We start from the raw sequence: 21,845 nt of genomic DNA, 5'->3' as shown, positions 1-21,845 counted from the left end.
AAAATATTTCAAGATTGCTACTTGATGTTAATAGGGATGGAATGTGAAGTGTTATGAAATAGCGAAGTTTTATCCATGTCTATGAAGTTACTAGCCTGTGTCAAAACAGATTTAGGCATTTATTTATTTAACATTTTTGTCACCAGGAACAGTGATGATAATTCTTGTGATGACATACTGTTACTGTCCAGAACAAGTTCACTGAGAGTTGCTGATCAGTAATGACAAGGACTTTCCTTAGATTTATTTACATTTTTAAATGCTGGTGACTGTTTAAACAAACATCAAAGCCCTAATGAGGGTTTTTCAGGGGGTTTAGTTGGTATTTTTCTGTTTCGTTTCTTGTTCTTAAAAATATTTTTAACATTGCAAACAGGGAAAATTAAACCCATGGTTTAATTAGGGAAAAAAGGCTCTTCCACCCCTCACTCCCTCTTTTTTCCTTCTTCCTTCAATACAGTCTTCTATAACTAAGGCAAGAAGGCACCTAATAACCAAAAATTAGAAGAAAAACTTCTCTTTCAATTTTGGCATAAGTTTATAACAGATTCTTGTAAGAAACCCAAATATTTTGCTTTTTTGCATTTGTGAATAGTTGCTGCTGTGTTTCTGTGAGAAGTATGCCTTGTCATATTTGAAGTGGAGGAACAGTGTCAGATGTAGATAAGATTTTAGTATTAATCAGTGGGCATGTGTTCCTGGAATGACAGTAACACAGTGTATTGCCAGCAAGCAAAACTGTGTCTTGCCAACAGTGCAACCACCTAGTGGGGCTGGCAGTGAGCCAGACAGACTTCACCTGTAGTACCTGCTGCTGTGACACAGAACTGTTAGTCATGGAGTTTATCATCATCAGGAGATAATGATCTGCTTTGGCTTTGAAGGATAATAGCTCTGACACTTGCAGAAATTTTTCCTCAGCCTTTAATAACCCAGAATGTGCAGTCAGAATGTATTCGGTTTCTCTTTATGTCTGTCTTGTGGTTAATTAGTAAACCATACAATAGAGAAGGTAGGTGTCCATTGCCTTCCAAATAGCATTAACAGATGGCACCTACTGAACTCTGTCTTTCTAAGACAATGAACCGAGGTGATGAAATCTCATGCAATTATCTGGTGATGGGCACTCAAAAGTTAATGTTCAGCCCTCACTACTTAATATTGTTAGAAGTGAGAAGCTGCACCAAAACTCATATGATTCTGGGAACTTTGGCACCCTCTCTGCTGCCAACTTACAAGCATGATGTGGATGGCTGCTCTGCAATTAAGGAAGGGATTTAAATTGGCACTGCTGTCTGAATTCTTTCCCCTCACTTTTTTTTTTTTTCCTGTCTCTCTGTTTCTGTAATGCAAAACCCAAGAAGTCCAAGATTTTTCTTTTTAATGAGGACTCCCTGGTTGCTTTGCTTCTTCTGCCCCTGTCAAGGACCAAATCATCTAGAGAAACCTAGGTTATTAATAAAAAAAGAAAATAAAAAAGTCTATTGGGAAAGAGACTGAGACTCTGAGCATTGAAATGATATTATGAATGTTTGAAACACTTCTTTGGCATTTGTCTGCATTTTTTGCAGAGATGTTGCTATGGGAAATGAGATGGCAAATTTGGTCAGATAATTCTTGTTCTCATCAGCTAGGACAGGACTTATATTAGAAGAGGCAGCTTATTAGCTGCTAATATAGCCTTTTTGGAGACAAAGTTAATTTTGATGCAATAATTGGTATTTTGAATGCTTGTTACTTCAATCAATTTTAGTCCAGTGACCAAAAAAACAGTATCTCGATAACAGCTTTTTAAATGATAGCTATAAGAAAGAAGTAACAATTTGATAGTCTTCTAAAAAGTAATTAGAAGAGTTTTCTTTTTATTATTTTCTTTGTATTGAATGCAGAAATACCATCTTATATTCTGTACCTGTTAATCTTTTGGCAGTGGGTACATAGTTTGACAAAATTCCAGCCAGTCTGTTCCAAGCAACATTGGAGTGTATCATGTGCCTGGCACTCCCCCTACAGCTCAGTTCCACATTTCTGGAAGAGATGGAACCATCTATATCATCCATTCCTTTGCTCCTTTGCTGTTATGTGCAATTGAATCTTGAGCAGCCAGAAAAGGCTCAAAACCTGAAGCTGAGTTTCTCTTGTCTTTGGTCCCTTGCTCCTTCTTTATCATTGCCATGTTCTGTTGCAGCACCCTTTACCTGGTACAAGGAAAAGAGTTCAACATCTCCAACTGCCTCCCATCTCACAATAAGAATTATTTTCTTTTTCTGAGCAAGTTCTTGCCTAACATTTGTTTTATTTACACTGTTTCTGCAGGTGTGTTTTAGTCATCCATCCTTCATATGTTTAATGTTACAGTCTCAGTTTTTCTGTTTTCTAGGGGATTTTTTTTTAATATATAAAAGTGACTAGTATCTATTCTACATTTGTCTTGAGCTCTCACAAAGTTCAGCAGGAATGCACTGCGTGTGCAGGCGTACACACACATATACACACATTTTTATACTGATGGAAAAGCTCATGGAACTTAAAAATAGGGGATGCTCTTGTAGGTATGGTTAAGATTAGATTCTTATACTTGGTAAGTGTAAAATATGTAGGACAGTTTGCAGCAGGGACAGCTGGGATCAGCTGCTTAAGCATTAAAGAAAAATCATATTAACCTCGACAGTGATTTCAGACAGGTCTAGAAAGACAAGTTAATTTAAAACAAAAGAGTGGAGCAATGTCAACATTGCTACTAAAATACAGGGGAGAATGATCATTTGTTATAATGAAACAGTACTGAGTTGTAGGCTGATTTATTGAATGGAAGTTAGAACACTTGATTTTAAAACAGCTGAAATATCAAAGTAAATAAACATTTTATTTGACATCTTGTTTTAAAGTTCTGGCTGGCTTCCAGTCGATGCTTCCTTCTGTATTGTTTATGGGGGAAGGTTGTGCTTGAACAAGCATGTAAATACTCTTTTGAACCCACAGAGGTCTCTTCTGAAGTCTTTCACCGTGGGTTTTGGATCTCCAAAACTTATGATGTACTTTTAACTATCTTGGTCTCTCTTCTCATGGAATTTTGACTTCGTCAACCCCAAATCACACATACAGTCCTAATGCTGATACGCTACTTCCTTTCATTTATGAGTAACAATGCATAAATGTAAGACCTTTTGAGCCAGTGTGTTTTTCTAGCTATGACATTAAAATACCTGCTTCTGCCATTTTTAATTTTTTTTAATTTTTTTTTTACTAAATCAGGAAATGGCAAACATTTTGGCACAAAAGCAGCTTCGTTCCATCATCTTAACTGTAAGTATATGGTTGTCAATGTTACTGTTGAGTAGGAGAGAGAAAAGGTGACTCCATTTTTGGTGTCCAGAGGTCTTAATACATTTTAATTGCCTTTGTATTTTGATATGTTTTTAAGCCTTGTAATACAGAAGATAAGGTTTGAATGGGTTCAAAACTGCTTTTTGGAAGGGATATTTTTTATTTTCCCAGTCAGAAATTGTGGTTTCTTCATGAAAATACAGTATTAAATACCCCCTGTGTTTTTTGGTTCTTTGATTATTCTGTCTTGATTGACACAACTCATCATGACTTGCACACAAGAAGCATGAATTAAAGCTAATGAAATAGTTAATGAATATAATATCCAAGACCTGCATCTGCTATTATGGAAAATCAGGGATTCTGCCTTTGATGTTTGAGTAGGTTGCTTCTTCAATGGAATGAGGGAAAATCTTTCTCTGTAGTGAGAGTAAAATGAACCAAACAACAAACTCCTCCTCACACTTTCTCATTTGCTATCCTAATTTCACTGATGCATATAAACCCCCAGATTTATTTCAGAAAGCCTGCTTTTACACTAGTTGAGTTCTTTAAAAATTTGGAACAATCGTAAGGATAATTATTGTTTATTTATTGTCATAAAATGCTCCAGTGCCTTTTGGCAGACAGATTCTTTTATTCTCTGGAACTGTACAACCTCTGTTGACATATCCATCTCCCACTTGATGACTTTTTCCTTATGTCCTTTGCTGTGTTTAGAGGTCTGGGTCTGTTTTCTGTTTCCCATATAAAACTACTTGGTGTTTTTGGCACACCAGGGATTTTTAAATTGTCCATCAGTTTTGTGTTTGCTTTTTGAATGGGATCATTCTGCATGTATAGGGCATCATATACTAATGTATTTCTAAGCAGTCTTCCTCATACAGATTGGAGTTGTATGGCAGAGGCAGGATTGTGGTGTGATGCTGACTCCCTGTTGAACCCTGCTATTCTATTCACTGTATTCTCTGGCTGTGTTTGCAGCCTGAATACTTTTCTGCTCAGACAGCTATTCTTTTAAATATTTCTTAATATAATCTATTGGAAAATAAATAAATAAATTACAGAGCTCTAAAGCTATTGGGATGGAATTATTTTTTCTTTGAAGTGACTACTCAGCACTGTTTTTTTTAATGCTACTTCTCAGTAAATGCACAGACCCTATAAAGTGTAAGTCCTGTCTCCTTAAGTTATTTAAACAGCATCTGAATCAGTAGTGCTAGTACTGGTTTGATTTTCACAGGTGGGGGTGGGTTTGAGGTTTTCTTGGTTGTTTGGGTTTGGTTTTTTTCATTTCTGAAGTATAGATACACTATTGCATAGAGAGCACATACTTAGGAATGGAAACCCCTGACTGCACGCACTGCAGTTTTCTGATTCACCGAAGCCTGTCTCTCTTTCTTTGCAGCATGTTATCAGGGCACAGAGGGCCATCAATAATGAAATGGCACACCAGCTATATGTTCTGCAAGTACTTACCTTTAATCTTCTGGAAGACAGAATGATGACAAAAATGGATCCACAAGACCAAGTAAGCATCTGGCATCATCTGGTCTTAGCAGGAAGACAACAACTCCTCACTGATGTACCTAAAGCTCTTCATGGAGGAAAAAAACACTTGTTAGGAATATTTACATAAGTCATTCATTTTCTCTGTCTGTGAAGTTGGGTTATGTTTTTTGGTTGTAAGAAGATGCATTAGGTATTTCATTCCTTGTGCAAAAGTACAAAATGGCCAAGTAGTTCTCCTTATCATATAGCTCCATGAACTGAATTTTCTGTCTTCCTGAGCAGAAACTCTGAGCAGCTGTCCAGCATTTGTCTCCTATGTGCCCTTCTCTGAAGCACTAGAGGTGTATGGTCCTTCCTAGAAGTACTTCTGTAGAGCTAAATTAAATGTTTGCATGAAAACTGTCTGGCATGCTAGAGTTGAAATTAAATTGTATAACAATAAACCCTGGTTTTGTTACTGGGAATCTATAAAGTACTTCATTTGTTTATTGCTCAGTGTGGGAGACATTGACTTTGATATTGTTCATTGTGCAAAAAGTGACACCCCCCCTAAGATATTCAAGAGATTTAAATATAGGGTCAATGAGCCATAAGGATTATGTGTTTTGTTTCTTTAATCTTTTTGGGGCCTTCATTTAGGCCCTGTACAAGGAGGAACCTGATTTCATTTTTAAGCTGAAGTTATCTTAAGACTTGCTAATAGCTTGGAGAAGAGAAGGTGGGAGAGTGAGATAGTTGTAAACATAAGTAACATCATGCTGTAGGATTTTATGCTTCCTAAGTTTGAGATGGAAAAGTTTGACTCTTGGGAATGTACATGCAGTAAATTAGTGCATCTCTCCATAAAGAGTGACTAACACAGTGTTGTTAATATTGCTGGTAGGGTGATTATCCCTGTCTTGAGACATTTCCAGCTGCAGTAATTCCGTTCATGCCTATTTCTGCAGTAGCAAAAATGGATAGTTACCAAAATGAATGCAGAGTGCTGAGTCATTTTGTGTTCATCCAGCAAGGTGCTTAAGTACCAGCTTAATCACCAGTTTAATTTGAAATGTGTGTGATCTCTTGGCTTCTGTGGTCAAAACTGTGTAGTCAGAGGCCTTGCTAACATGGGTCCTGCTTCTGGAAGTCAACACTTAAGTACCCATGTGTGAATCTCATAACTGTGAGGACTTTTGAAAGTGGGAACCACGAGGTCATTCTTGCTGACTGTCCAAGTATGAAGTAGGGAATTTAGACACATAAGCTTTGGACAGTGGGCAGTAATACCGTGTTTTGAAACACCTTTTTTGGTATTGTTTAATTAAGTGAGATATCAGTTATTTTAACCAATTTTTTAACCTTGTTTAATCATAGGCTCAGCGGGATATCATATTTGAACTCAGAAGAATTGCATTTGATGCCGAGTCTGAACCTAACAACAGCAGTGGCAGCATGGAGAAACGGAAATCTATGTACACTCGAGACTATAAAAAACTTGGATTTATTGTGAGTATTTTTGTGTGATAATCCACTGAAAGTGGGTGCATGCATCCATTATAGTACATCTTTTCATTAGTCTCTTCCCTTACTTGGTCTTCTGTCTATTTCCTAAAAGGGAATAACTTTCCACCCCTTCCCCAGAAACCCTGCTAACTCCAAGTGACAGCTTTAGCAGAAGCCAAGGTGCTGGAATGGAGACTATAAATTCTTTACACGGGATAGGCAAGGAAGTAGAGGTAGTGGAGTAGCCCTGTACGTTAGGGAGGGTTTTGACTGCCCTGAGCTTGGTAATGGTGACAATAGGATTGAGTCTTTATGGGTAAGGACCAGGAAGAAGGTCAATGAGGCAGATTTCATGGTGGGAATCTGTTAAAGGCCGTCCAACCAGGATAAAGAAGCAGGCAAAATATTCCACAAACATCTGGGACAGGTTTCAAGATCTCTAACCCTTGTTCTCACGGGATACTTAGGACTTACCAGCTGTCAGCTGGAAATATGATACAGGAGAGAGAAAACATCTAGGAGATCCCTGGAGTGTGTGGAGCATAACTGAGGCCAACTGTATGAGGTTAAGTAAAAGTGTTGGGTCCTGCAACCCCATGCAATGATCCATACCTGGGGAAGTGTGTCTGGAAGACTGCTCAGAGGAAAAGAACCTGGGGTTGTTGGTCAACAGCAGCTGAACATGAGCCAGCATGTGCCCAGATGGCCAAGAAGGCCAATGGCATCCTGGCCTGGATCAGCAATAGTGTGGCCAGCAGGACCAGGGCAGTGATTGTGCCCCTGTACTTGGCAGTGGTGAGGCCACACCTTGAGTACTGTGCTCAGTAAGAAAGAGACTGAGGTTCTGGAATTTGTTCAGAGAAGGGTAACAAAGCAGGTGTGAAGGGTCTGGAGCACAAGGCTGGTGAGGAGCAGCTGAGGTAGCAGGGGATGTTGAGCCTGTAGAAAAGCAGGCTCAAGAAAGACCTCATTGCTCCCTACAACTCCATGGAAGGAGTGTAGTAGCCCTGTGGGGGTCAGTCTCGTCTCCCAAGTAACAAGTTACAGGACAAGATAGTTTTAGATTGTATACTCCATAAAATTTCTTCATGGAAAGGGTTGTCAATCACTAGAGAAGGCTGCCCAAGGAAGTGATTGAGTCATGGACCCTGGAGATGTTTGAAAGATGTGTGGATGTGTCTCTTAGAGACATAAATTAGTGGTGATCATAGCACAGTTGGAATCAATTATCTCAGAGGTCTTTTCCAACCTAAACAATTCCATGATTCTAGCTGGAAGAAAAAACTACCTGAAGTTTGAGCATGCAGTTTTGCATGACATGTTACCATTAGAATCTAACTTTTAATGATATCCTGGATGAACAGGCATTGCCTAATGGATCTCTGACAGCCCTGCAAAGTCACTGTAGTGTATTAGCAATAATATGGACTTATGAACACAATAAATCTGAAGTATGACTCTGTGGACTCACTTATAGGACCTTGTGTTTTATTTGCTTAGTCCTTCAGTCTGTGAGTAGGGGATGCAGAATCTCTTGTACCCTAATTTAATCAGGTGGAGTTCTGGGCTTGCCTTAAACCCTGTTGGGGAGCAGAGCATGATCTGGGTAAACTGTTGCACACATTTATAGTAACTAATAAAGTGTATTTTTCCCCCTCTGGAAACAGAGTGTGCACATGTACAGTGAATTAATATCTTGATTTATTGCTTACTCTAGGTTAGTATGCAGTTTTCTTTCTCCTTAGGTAAAATGGTATGCTTCATATCTCCTGTGATCCATCACTGTCCTGTTGGCCTAGCAGACATACACTGAATATTGTACAGTAGCCACAGTTACAGACAGAGAGGTTTTCAGCGCTCTTGGTGCAAACTGGAGCTTGCTGTGCAGGTTGAGTGCTCTGCCCAGCTCTGTGGCATAGGGCTCAATTCTCCCAAAACCACAAAAGAACTGGGTAGAGCTTTTCTGTGTTCTGATAGCTGTTTTCATTACTGGTGAATGAGGAAAAAATTACCACTGGATCAGTGCTGTTGTATCTGTAAGGAGTAATCAAGTAAATAGACGAGAACGGAGGAACTTGGCATTTTGGAGTTGCAAGCATGATAGCAAAACTAGTGCTTTGAAGCAGCCTTTGAAGCTCAGTGTGAGGTTGTTTTTTTTTGTTGACTCATCCCTCAGCTTCATTACTCCCATTTGAGCTGTTCATTGGGAAGCCTACTGAAAACACTCTGGCAGTTGTCAAGGGTAACTGCAGCACTGTTTACAATTTGATTATGATAGCCTTTCAAAAGGGGATGGGGAGCAATGTTTAGGAGGAAATGGGAACTGGGATTAAAGCAGTGAAGAAAATGTAGAAAACCATAGTGGGAGATAAGAAGCAGTATGTGAAAGGAAGCAGTGAAAGAAACACCATAGCTAGAGCCCTAATGGGAGGCAGGTTATTCTATTAGCAGTATGGTGAGGCAAAGTACAAATAATAAAAATGTCAACAACAGTGAACTGTGAGGAGAGTTATTCTACTTTTGTGCAGAAGCTTTACTTTGAGCTAAGAGTCCAGGTGACACTGCAGGTGCAACTTTTTTTAACAGCTGAAGAGGAGTATTACCTTCCCCACAGGGCTGGGAAAGGGAGCAGGACCCCTTGTGAAACCTGGCTGCTTATCCTCAGCCTCATACATGGGCAGTGTTCTGACTCCCAGCTGCCTTCACCCCATCTGCTTCTTTTCAATAAAATGTCTTCAGTGCTTTCATCAGCTGCAGGTAGAGTTACATTAGCAAACTGATCATGAACTGAACAGTGTGAGGTTTGTCTCCCCTCTGCCTCAGCTGTGAGGCACAAGAAACCTGCCAAACAGGAGTCTGACTTGGAATGCTGTCATCATTCCACTGGTGCTGATGGTCAGGAAGCCAATTTCTTGAGCTGATTAAATATTCATTTCAAGGGAGAGAGTAAAACCATGTCTGGCTATTAAGTTGTTCCTAGACTGCTTGTTCTCCTTCTGTATGGGAAATGCAAGAATTCTGTTTATTTTTCTCAGCCACATCAAAAAGCCTTGCCCCAGTACAAATGTAATCTGAAAAAGAGACAAAGTCGTTTCAGAAGCTTACAATGTAATTTGTAAAACTGCATAGTTAGAAACCTTCATTCAGCTAAAGCAACCACAGGACCTCACCAGATGGTTGTGATGACCAAGTAAAGAAATTTTCGGATGAGACAGTTGTGAGATTTATTAAAATGCTGATGAATGCAACAAAAATGACCCAATTAGGAAATCTGGGATGCACTCCACCCTACTGAATTATTTATTATTTTCTGAGTCAATTGCACATTAAATAGCCTCAATACTCCCCCTTGTATTTGAGTAAGCTTAATTCCTATAATTGAGGTGGAAAATAGTTACAAGAAACCTCATAATCCTGTATATTTTCATCATACTTCTTTAAACAGCACTACTTCATTGAGATGTTGAAATGAATGTGTTTGTTTATAGGCAGCTCTGAACAAATGATAAGAAACTTAACATATTGGAAAAAACAACTCAAATAATCTCATCCTATAAGGGTTTTTCTCAAGTTTTCAGTGTGTAGAGCTTCTGAGGATTTTTGTTTTGTTTGTTTTGTTTTGATTTTCTTCAATTAAATATAAATGGTTTGTATAAATGAAAAAAGCCAACATGGAAAGTGAGTTATTTCATAATTCTGCTGTGCTATACTGGAATTTGCTAGTGTAGCAAAATTAAATGTGGATTAATGAAGGAGATATGAAATCAGTAAGGAACTGTCTGATAGAAGGTGACAATTTAAAGGGAAGTTGAGAATGGTGGGGTGTTCTTTAAAAATCAGGCACGGACTTGACTTTTGGGATATTTGTGGTGGTGGCCTAAGAAAGTTAACATATGCTGAAGAAATCTGATGAAACAAATATGTGAAACAGTGATGGAAGAATCACCATGTCATTCACAAATTACAGAATTTGGATTACAGAAACAGAAATAATGTCATTTTACGCAGTCATACAAAGAGCAATGGTGTTCATTTAGGACCCCTGGCAAGACTTTCATCTGCAGGCAAGTATCTTGTCTGTGGGAAAAGATAAGAGAGACTGTGTAATGTAGACACAAAAAAAGTTGAATGTTTAGCTAGGATCCATCTGGAAAGATATTTTCAGAACATATGAACTGTTGAGGCCATTTTTTGCATTTCTTAGACATTATATAGACATTATATAGAACATTATATTATTTCAGTAAACTCTGCAGTGGCTTGTGGACTGACAGAATGCAGGTTGTGTGCAGAGGGTGAAGCTCCTGCAGTGATGAGGAAGATGTCTTAGAAGAGTTGACTTAAAAAGATTGCCTTTTTAGCCAATCAGCCTAAATGCTGTGGAAATCTCAAGTGTGTGTGCCAATGCTGAGAGGAAGGAGGCCATATGTAAGGTAAAAGGCAGTGATGGCAATTCCTTTTTTGGAGAGATTTTTAATTGCAATGGTGGAGACAAAATTTGCCACAACTTTAAAGATGGAGGTCAGTTCATTACGAAAATAATGAATGTATTTTCCTTATTATCACTATTATGTTACATTTTATGTATTTCACAATGGTGGGTCCAGGAAACAAAGCATGTGAGGACTGTGTGAAAGAAAAAAACCACCAGCAACCAAGGTTGCTTAGAACAAAGTAAATAAGACATGAATAATTAGATGGATGACTTAAATGGCCACATAGTTGATTTGTTAGACATTGCAAAAACTTTCTAATATAAGGAGAAGCAGCACCAGCAGTGCTAATTTGGAGGGTTTGTCCAAAAAGTTTTGGAAAGAAGCTTCAAAAACATTTGAGAGTTAGCCTTAGGCAAAATATAGGCCTGAGGAGCTTCTAAGATTTCTTTCAGACTTGTATTTTTTCTTTTCTTTATGTCTCAGATGAGCAGCTACTCAATTTTATCTTAAGCTACTTATCTTTAATCTACTTTATCTTAGGTCTTTTATCTTTATCTTTTTCAAAAATCCCTTGTTGTACAGCACAGTATCCAAGTAGCACTTTGAAGATAAGAACTGAGAGTTTTCTCATAGGTTCTTCTGTGGTGCTTCTCATTGTCTCAGAATAGCTCATTAGCTGACTGTCCACAGTAACCTCCTTGACATCCTGATATATTTCCCAGATGGAGTCCCTTGACTCTGCAGAAAGGAGGTTATTGGGAAAATAATTTGGAATAATGTAATTAATACCTTGTAATCATTACCTGCAAGAGGCACAAACTCAAATGACTCTAGCCTTTAATTGCTGTCCTCTTCAACCTACCTAGTAGAGCTCTGGTGTGTGTGATTTCTTTGTGCTCACTTGGGAACTTCTTTTCCCCCTCTGACATTTTCATGGCATTCTCTGTGTCCCTGCCTCTATGCTGTGCCCCAGGATTTGAGAGTGAAGGATTAAGTTTAAGCTTTGGGAAAACATGGGGGAAAGGTTGTTTTAGTGTTTGCTTTCACTTTTCAAATCTGTTTTAATTGGCAGCAAATTGAATTGACTTTACAGCAGTCGATTCTGTTTTGCCTGTGATGGAAAAGTCTCCATCCTTATCTTGCCCAGTGAGCTTTTCCATCCTTTTCCTGCCCTTGTTCTGTTGAAGAGGGCAGTAGGTGAGCAGTTGGGTGTGTGCATGGCTGCTGCCAAGGCTAACACACACCACACCTCCTTTCTGTGTTTTGCTAACTCTGTCTTTAGGCTGTTTCTGGGTTTATTCACTGAGCTTTGGTAGTTTGGAGGTTCCCTGTGCTGTACTATCATGCCTTGCTTTCCAACTTCTTAGCTTCTCTGGCTTTTCTCTCTCAATTTCTTTCCCTAGTCTTTGGTTTTGAGTTCCCAGTCCCCTTGGGCTCTTTGTTCCATTTTGATATCCAGCTGGATCTATCTCCTTCCAGCATGTCTGATCACTCATTGTCTGTCATTCATTCATTCATTCATTCATTCATTCATTCATTCATTCATTCATTCATTCATTCATTCATTCATTCTCCCTGAATTTCCTTTTTTACATCCTCACTCCCTCCTTGTGAGGTGGCTCTCCTCTGGATTTTCCCTAGTGTCCCTCTCTCCACCTCCTCCTCTCACCCTGTTTGCTCCTCCATCAGTATGAAGCCTGCTCAGCCATTTCTAACTTTTGCACTGAAAGTTGTCAGGACTTTCTAAAGACAGACACAAATTGCATTTTTCCTGTGTTTTATTTTCAGAAATGGATGGACTAGGTTTAAGCACATGGACCAAATACTCATCTTTGTCTCAGTGTGAAAATTTCACTTGACTAATAAATGCTGTCCAAGACATTAAAAACTAGGAACAGTACCTAGAAATTGGAAGTGTTGGCCATTGTAATAATAGTCAGCACAATCAGCCCCACCTCTTACCACCTCTTAACTGATCTATAGGCAAAATGTTTTTCTTCTTTTTTTTTTTTTTTGTTGCCATTAGGTGTGGGGTTCTGACTTGAATAGTTCAACCACAGTTTGATTTTTTTTTTCTAAAGATAGGGTGCTACCTTTTGCTTGTCATTCTAGGCTGTGAAATAGTTGCAACCTAGTTTTGAACAATTTAACTTCAACTGTTGATATACTGAAGCCTACTATTCATGATAAATTATTTGACTGAAGATTTGAGTCTCAGGTTTACTGGTGATGATGTGTGCATATTCAAAAAATGTTCAGATTTGCAGTGATAGAAAGTGAGTAGATAAAGAATTAGGTTGTTGTGTGATGGTCTAAAGTTGACTACCACTCATCCACAGTTGAGTTGGGCTCTAAAAGGTTAACACAGGGCAACACTGGGATGGAGTTGGGATGGCAAACCCTGCAGGAGTATGACTAGTCATTAAATTCTGTGGAGTTACAAATGACAGCTGGATCTCTGAAGCCCCCTTGTTCCAGCTGGTCATCTGGATTAATGGTACCAGTTTGCCTGGCTAGGGAGGATAAAATTTTCCTAGGAGAGTGGGTGAGAGGGAGATGGACAGAAGCAAACACCATGTGATGCATTTACTTAGCTATTCTTGTTGAAGAGCCAAAGATGGTCATCCTTTTTCTTCCTAAAAAAAGGAAGGCCTGAATATTTGAAGTCTTACAATGTTATGAGTTGTAGGAACATGAAAGCCCTGAACAGAAAGCTGAGATTTTGTGATTTGAGACTGAAATCTGGAACTGGTCTAAAATGCTGAAAAACTCATCACAAAGACTGTGAGCTGCTGTCTGCAGCTATTTAGTTCTCATCTCCCTGTTATTTCTTTTGGTAGATGATCTGCAGTGATTGTAGGTTTTTATCCTTTGGGAAAGCTTTTCGACTATAATAAAAGCAACAAATCCTTACATTTAGATTTTCCTGTTGGCTTTGGCAGTGGCAGAGGAACATTTTTAGAACAATGCTGCATATGTGTCAAACTAGATCTGATCCTTTTAAAATTTAGACCTGATCCTTTTTAAATTTTAGATTGATAAGATTTAATCACTGGCTTAACAGCAGAACAGCATAGATGACAGATTGTCTGTACTACTGAAAGCTATTAGTAGTTTTCCATCCACCTCCACTCTTCCTACTCCTACAACCCTCTTTTTCTCTATCTACTATTTCAAAACTTGTGAAATCACTTGTTGCTGTGGAAAAAACCCAACTCTGAACAGATTTTGTTTTGCTGAGCTTTTGTTTTGCCAGACCTTCAGGTCAGTTGCCATATTTCTTTATGTAAATATGGCTCCTTCTACAGTAAAACCCTTTGTCATTTAGTAGTGGCAGCTATTAATTAAGCACCTTTCAGCACAGCAAAATCCATGTCTTACAGCATGGATGAACCTCTGCCAGAAAGGTGATTCTTCTTCCCCTCTCCTTTCATTGTAATACATAGTTTTCATAAGATCTGAGTATCCTTTTATTTAGCAGAGTTAAATTTGCAGATGGTATGTCCAGGTAAAAAAACCCCATGTTCTGCCCTTTGGCACTGAAATTCCCCTAATGTTGGACCAGTGGGATAAGACAGGACTGTACATAGGATTTCTTCTCTCATTTTTACCTTTACGGCCACCAGAGGTTGCTCTTCTCCGCTCTTTGCGAGCCTCATTCTCCTGTCATTTCCTTTTGAAGCTAAAATCTTCTGGTAGCTCTCTTATAAATAAGCCATTACTGATTTATTCTTCCAGGTAAGTTTTGGGAGATGAAAACTAATCATGCGTATTTATTTCTTGGTGTTAAGGAAGAGTGTAGTCGTAATAGTGACTGTCACTGTCAGTATTTGATGTTCTTTTAAGTAAAGAGGCAGAGTTGAAGTTTCATATGACTGTATTTACATTCATAAAATGTAAAAAAATTCATAAAAACATTATTTGGAAGTTCTTGAGACAAAACACGTCTTGAGGATGAGTTCTGTAATTTTTATTTTCACAGAGTAACATTTACCTGTGTAATCCTCTTGCTGTGTACAGGAGTATCACAAGAACATGATTTAATCATTGGGAATAACAGCCCAGGACCTCAAGTAATACTAAGCTTAAAATAGTGAAAACATCTAAGCTGATGTGAATGTTTGAAATGCTTGAGAATTTTATTAACATTGTGTGCACCATCTTGCTTTGTGCCCTAGCACTCCTGCACTTCTTCTAAGCCTTTTCACTCACAAATTCCTGACTTTGACACTCACCTCTCACTATTCTCTGTACCCATCCACTTACCCTCTCTTTCTACTCCACTCCTGGCTTGCTTTTTTTTTCTCTAAGCCTGGAAGGTGGGGCCGGGGAATGCTCAGGAGAGGCAACATCTTCAGAAAAAATCTTCCAAAGAGATTTGTTAAATTCTGTTAATCCTAAGCATTTATAATACAGCCAAATACAGCCCATGTTCAAAAGGAATCTCAAGAGCAAGTCTGAGAAGTTTTCCTTGCATAGAATGAGTGGGCTTGGATTTTGACAAACAATTACATAAAAATTGATTTAGTTAATTAATGCAGTGATTAATAAAACATTCCTAAAAATGGTCAAATAATTGCTAAAACTTGCTAAGGCTTTTGCACAGAAAGAAAATGCTAGGTATTCTGTTCTGACACTTAAAATAATTTTAAAGTATCTGAAATTCAAGTTTAAAAATGGAAAGTGACAGACAAGTTGTGCAGGTGGCACAATCAGATTTACCAGTAATTTAGATATTTTTCTCAAGTTTTGCCTTTGCTTTTGACATCTTGCTTTCCTGATGTTTCTGTGAACATTGCTGCTTGATAGATCTCAGGCAGAGCAACACAAGAAAGGTGCTGAAGGCTGTGTGAGAAAGGTGAACAAAATACATGAAGTACAAAAAAAGAAAAAAATGGAAGAGTAAGGATATATAAATGAACTGATGATGACACTAAAGATGTAATGATTTTATTGTCTATAATTTTTGTCTACTAAAGATGTAATGATTTTATTAGTCTATACTGACATTTGGAGGATTTGCAATCTGCTAGCCAGCTGTTAATTCTACAGTTAATTTTTCTGAATCTATATGGAGATAATTCAGTCTGAAAATTGACTTTTTAGTTTATTTTTTATAAATAAACTTGAAAACCAAAACCAAATCCACAAAGGCTCCATTTCACTAGTTGAAGTCTTCACTTTGCTTGTTGAAAAACAAAGGATTGTTTTAATTTATTAGATGAATCTTTTAGATTATTTTACAATATGGAGCTCAATGTAGAAATCCCACAGAATGTTTTCTAACAGAGTACTTAGATCTTCTCTTTACAGTAATACTGAATGTCTGTCAGGATTGCTTTCCTTTATAATTCACCTACAGATAGAAATACTTGGTTTCCCTGCTGTATATGTCTTGATATTATTTGGAGTACATTGGAATCTCATTTTAAAGAAAGCTGATAACTGAGGTGTAATATTTGACAGCAGAGGGCACCAGTATCACACCAGATGTCAGTTGCTCACCAAAGTTTTTCAACACCTCACTTTCGTGGACACAATTTTTTCAGCCTTAGAAACAGTAGAAATAACTGCTCTGGCTGTAAATTCCCATTTCTCAGTTGAATGCCAGCAGATTTTTGATGCTTAGGCTAAATGATACCTCTGTGGGTTACTTAATTTGCCTTGCATGTTATGATTTGCTATACAGTGCACTGTAAATGTTCTCCTTTTTGGCACTTACTGGTGAGATATTTTATCCTCCCCAAAATAACAGTTTGTTCCTGTGTTCTGAGTGTTTTTCAGCCTTGTGTAGGTTCTGTGGCAGGGATGCTTTCTTGCAGTCTGGGACTTTTAGTTTTGGTAGGGGTTTTTTGGTTTTGTTTTGTTTGTTTGTTTGTGTTTTATGTTTGTTTTTTAATCTGCCAGGAGTTTCTACAAATCTGTAAAATACAGGATATTGTAAGTGTAGTTATAGATCTAATCAGAAAAACTTACATTTGATTACAACTCAGACTACATTCTGCAAATGTGAGCATTGGCAGCAAAGCATCAATCTCTTTTCAAACCTGAGAGGCAGAAATCCAGAAATCCCTCAATTATATTTTCATGCTTGGGGCTGTTAGGAACTCATCGGTGTATGACCTGTTGTGATGTTTCCCAAAAGCAGACTTTCATAGTTCTAAGCTACTGTTTGCCATAAGCAAAGCATTTAATGGCTCCCTGCTATGGCATGTGTTTGGTGCTAGGCTGTGGAAAAGCAGGGCTGTGCTGAAAAGAGGATTCCTGCAGGTAGAATGGAGCACTGCCTCGAGGTTTGCAACTCGGCAAAGGTGCACTCCTCACACTGACACTTTGATGTGCTGAGATGTTCAAGTCAGTGTGTGGTGGCGGGAGACATCTCCTCTGGTATAACTTGGAGCAGGGTAGGTCCCAGAGTTAGTGGTTGAACCACAAATCTCTTTGTTGAGCCTCTGGACTGCTCTGAGCAGTGCCAGGATGTGTGGGCAGATGCCTGCTAGGCACAAGCAGAGGGCCAGCTTGGTTGCCTGTAGCAGCATGGGGTTTAGATGGTGGATGCTGCTACCTATTTCCCAATAAGCATCTCCTGTGGAAAAGCCACTTGGGTCCAAGTATTCAGGCAAAGCAGTCAAGCCCTCACACCACACTTGCCATGGCTAGCTCAGTGAAGAGAGGCAGAAGGGCCTTTTGCATGATATGATAAATTCCAGTGAAGGTTTATTCCAGCATGCCAAAGGAAATCAAGAACAAAACCTCAAACCATGCGCTGTGCACAGGGTTAAGTAGGGGTCAGTGGTCTGAGGGCACAAGGGCAGGGCAAAGGGCATTGGCCCACTGGGAAGATAGGGCCAGCCACCAGGGATACCACAACCAATGAGGAAACAGGGAAAGGAGAATTTGGGACATATGGGGAAAGGAACTGGGGTGGATGCAAGACTCCATGGGGGAAGTCTTCTCTTTCAGCCTAGGTGGAGACTTTGTGGTATATTCTTCCAAGGCAAGGCCCTGGGGATTTCCTTGAAGGATTCAAAGGATGCCACAGTTGCCCTACGTGTGAGTGAGGGTGCGACCCCTGCCAAGAGAGAGGGGTGATCTCCTCTGGCCACAGGGGCAGATGCTGTTGGGGGACATCACATCTTCTCAACCAAGTGTGATTGCAGTGTGGAATAAATATGCAAGAATGACAAAAAACCCTGAGAATTATCTGTAAATCCCAAAGACAGTGCAATTTTTCTTCATTGTCAGACTGCTGTCTGTGGATCCTAGTGCTAACAGAAGACTGCAAGAGAATTACTGCTGTTTGGAGACATGAGGTTTTAAATGACTTGGAGACAATTTGAAGAACTTTTTCTTATTAAGGAAAATGGGTTATGTTGTAACCAGGAAAGGCAGACCTGATGACATCTGTGCAGTAGAGAATTACTGATTTTGTATAAACTTGGTGCTGTTCATCTGAGCTGATACAGGATGAGGTCCCTGGGTCAGATGCATCTTTATAGTGACCAGTAAGAGACACCACAAAATCCATATGTTAAAGCTGCTATTGTTGTTTACCATGCAGCTGCATGTGATTTCCCAGGACTACTTGTCAGGAGCTATGGGTATCTAGCAACTTGAACCTTGGTAAAATTAATAAACCAGCCTTTTACCATGTGCAGCTGAATTCCTCTTAGCTTTAGTCATTCCAAAAGAGAACAGATTTAAAAAAAAGGGGAAAAAAATCTTGATGGGCCACTGAGCTTCTTTGACCTTTCAGTATCACTTCAACAATGAAGTTAAGACTAACCAGAATGAAATATCTAAGATTGTGTATCTATGTGGCTCTGTATAAATAGTTTCTTTTGTGGTTTGATTTTTTAATTATTTATTTCACGATTTTGTGCTTCTTATAAGTATTAGTTGAAGGAATTATCCTTTAAATCAGTTGCTTAATGAAGATAGTTGCTTCGAGAAGGGGGAATAAAAGATTGGTATTTTAGTATTTATACCTTTTCCAGTATTTTCAATTGCAAACTTGTAAAATAAAAGTATTAAAATCTTTGTGATTTGAAAGAGCATGCTTCTCTCGCAGAAAATCCACTAACAAATGTAAATGTGCTAATTTAAAGTTAGTCACAATGGAGTACTACATTTCTGGGGTTTTTTTTCTTTTTTTCTTTTATATATACTATTTATGGTTTCACTGAATACTTTTCTTTGCCATGTGCATCCCACTTGTGAACTTGTGGGGGCAGGCAAGCTCCATGGATTTGAATGTAGTTGGGCTGAATAGTTTTATTTCTTAACAGAAGAATAATTTTCTGACTCCTTCAGTGGGAGATGGATGGACCTTGCATGTCTTTCTCTAAATATTATGTACCACATGTCTCAGAATTTGCACACAAAAAAACCCACAGAGAACCATCCCCCACAAAACCGGTCAGATATAACGGCATCTCAATTCTTTTTTTGTGTTGGCTTCATCTGTTTCACAAGACTTGGTTTGGACAGATGATTCTAGACAAACCCTTGCTTGGTATTAAATGATGATAGTTTTGTGAAACTGTGTAAATTCAATTTAATGTTAATTACAGCAAATATTTTACTTAAGTTTATGAAAATTTTCAGTGTGTTATTGCATGCAAACAGATATGTGTGTTACTTACATGTGCATTTTGCTTTTTTCCTCCTTGTCTCATTCCTCATGGGGTTTTTTTGCATGTGGTAATATTTAAAGGATGGTAAATAGCATAGCGCACAAAATATTTTGATTTTCTTCAGTTACAAAGAGTTACAAACATTCTTTTTCAATATGAGATTTCATTAACCGAGGCCTGAGAATAAATTCAAAGACAAGGGGAGAAAGGCACCTTATTTTTAAATAACCCATTTATTTCCCCAAATTAAAAACACCTTCATATCTGAATTCTGAATATTTTGGTAGTTAAATAAATGTAGTCCACTTGTTACACAGCCCCCACATAAAATTGTAGAATAGTAGACATATGTCTTCTTTTAAAAATTCTTTATATTTTTGAAAAAAATCTCCCTATATTTTGGCGCAGCTGCATCCTCTTTGTGACATTTGTCTGGAGGAGAATGAAGGCAGAGCAGAACAGTACCCAGACATGCAACACATATCAGCATTTTGCAGAGCCCAACTCTAGTCAGAAGAGCTTCACATTCCTGGAGAGGGAGGCAAAGAAAAATGGAACTGAAGTTCAAGGGAAGTGAAATTCTCTAGTGAATGGATCCAGTGGGTTTTAATCTTTGTGATTTGTTTGGGGGATTTTTTTGGTTGTATATTTTTTTTATTACCTTGCTATTGAGTGTCACCATCATATTTTCTGAAAAATCCATTTGCCAGGATTTCTTCTCCTGGGAAGCTGAGAAGCCTCAGAGAAAAGTGAAAACAATAATTATTTGATTGCTTCTCCTGTGTTTTGCTGCTTTGGAATGTGGTTGGAGATTGTTTATCCAACATGAGCATTCTTTTTACTTAATGACCAATCTCAGTCCAGCTGTGTCAGGACTCTGGAGAGTCACGGGTTTTTTATTAGTATCTTGTTAAGCCTTCTGTAAGTATCCATTCTCTATTCTTTAGTATAGTTTTAGTATAGTATTCTTTAATATATAATATAATATCATAAAATAAATTAGCCTTCTATGAACATGGAGTCAGATTCATCATTCCTCCCCACGATGGGGGACCCTGAAAATAGCACAATTGAGGACAACTGAGGGTATCCTACAGGATGGGCCTAGGTTATTGCTGATTTAAGGCAGAATATGGACTCAAAGGTTTTAGGAGGGATTGGTCTTGTATTCCAAACCTGTTCCTGACATCTGCAGAGCCGGGCTGCTTTCCTCCAGCAGGGGAAAGATTTGACTGTAGAGCTGGTAATTTTGTACTTGGGAATGTCCATCCAAAGGTAGCTAAAGTATCACATATGTTGACAGCTCCTTTGCTGTAGATTAGTTTTCATCTTATCCTCTGCAATTATTAGAAGCTTGACCTGGTCACAGGTAATAGACATGTCAGTGGGTGAGCCAGAGAGCTCCTAAATGGTAGCTGGCTTTTTCACCCAGCTCTGCAGGTCCGTATGCCTGGCTGCAAATGCCATTCCAGTTCTGTTTTCCAGAGCTCTGGGACAGAATTTTCCATTTTAAATTTGGACAGCTGTTGTATCTAGCTGCCAAGCAGCCAGCAGATTCACAGGGATGATTCATTTTGAACTGGGGTTTTCTCAGACATAGGGCTGACTTCTCTACACTGTATTTGAACTCAACACAGCCTGGGCCTTTCCCTTTGCACATGACAGAGGTTTAAGCCAGCTTGCTTGAAAAGGAAAATCACAAAACTTTTCTACAGAAATATCTAAAGGGGAGAGCAGGATCTATCCCAGCTTACCTTGTAATGCTTGGCATTGAGTTCAGGTTCCTTTCCAAGCTCACTGTTCTCAAAGCAGCATGGATTGTAGAGATGCAGGCATGTCCCCAGCCACCACTACCATTGGTGGTCATGAAATTCCAAGACTATAATTCACTGCACCAATGGAGTGGCAATCTTCTTGTTCTGTGGTTGTGCCTACCATAGTACACAAGCATCATATCCTTTACTGGAGATGATAGTTGCTGCAGCAGGAAGGAATTCAGAATTTTACTCTTCAGAATTTTACTCGTCAGTGATGACATGGGAGAGAGGCCACTGCAGCAATAAACCGGCTGCTTCATGTGTGGCCTCCCTGTAGATGCACATCCTCAGGAAATAATCTTCTATTTTTATTTGACTGACTTTGATTTTACTTTATTGCTTATAATTTAAGTATTTTTTCTTTAAAAGGGAATATAACTGAAAGTTGTTTTGCACCTTAAATTTCAGAAGCAAATGTTATGTCAAAAAGTTTAGATAAAACTGCCCAGAGTGTAACTAAAACAATCAAATATATGCTCTCATGGTAGTCTAAGGCTTAGAAAATTCCAATCCAAGCAGCCCAAGATTTGGCACAATTTGCTTTTGAACTTTTCATTTTACTTAATAAAAAGGTATAGAGATTCTTATTTTTTCCTTATTGATAGGCAATGTAACTCATTTGTTTGGAGCTT

At 38.6% G+C, this 21,845-nt stretch overlaps 1 protein-coding gene across 5 annotated transcripts in view; it reads left to right on the top strand.

Annotated features, from left to right (window-relative positions):
- The window catches only part of ELMO1 (engulfment and cell motility 1), a 303,458-nt gene that overhangs the window by 113,280 nt on the left and 168,333 nt on the right, over positions 1-21,845 (top strand). For all 5 annotated transcript variants that reach the window (XM_077178465.1, XM_077178469.1, XM_054637468.2 and 2 more), the window contains 3 exons: positions 3,256-3,306; positions 4,736-4,858; positions 6,196-6,327. In XM_077178465.1, coding sequence (XP_077034580.1) covers positions 3,256-3,306; positions 4,736-4,858; positions 6,196-6,327 — 306 coding nt within the window. The remainder of the gene's footprint in view (positions 1-3,255; positions 3,307-4,735; positions 4,859-6,195; positions 6,328-21,845) is intronic.

The sequence above is a fragment of the Agelaius phoeniceus genome, chromosome 1 (genome assembly GCF_051311805.1).
Source record: "Agelaius phoeniceus isolate bAgePho1 chromosome 1, bAgePho1.hap1, whole genome shotgun sequence".
Classification (NCBI taxonomy): Eukaryota; Metazoa; Chordata; class Aves; order Passeriformes; family Icteridae; genus Agelaius; species Agelaius phoeniceus.
This window is presented reverse-complemented; position numbering and strand designations above follow the sequence as displayed.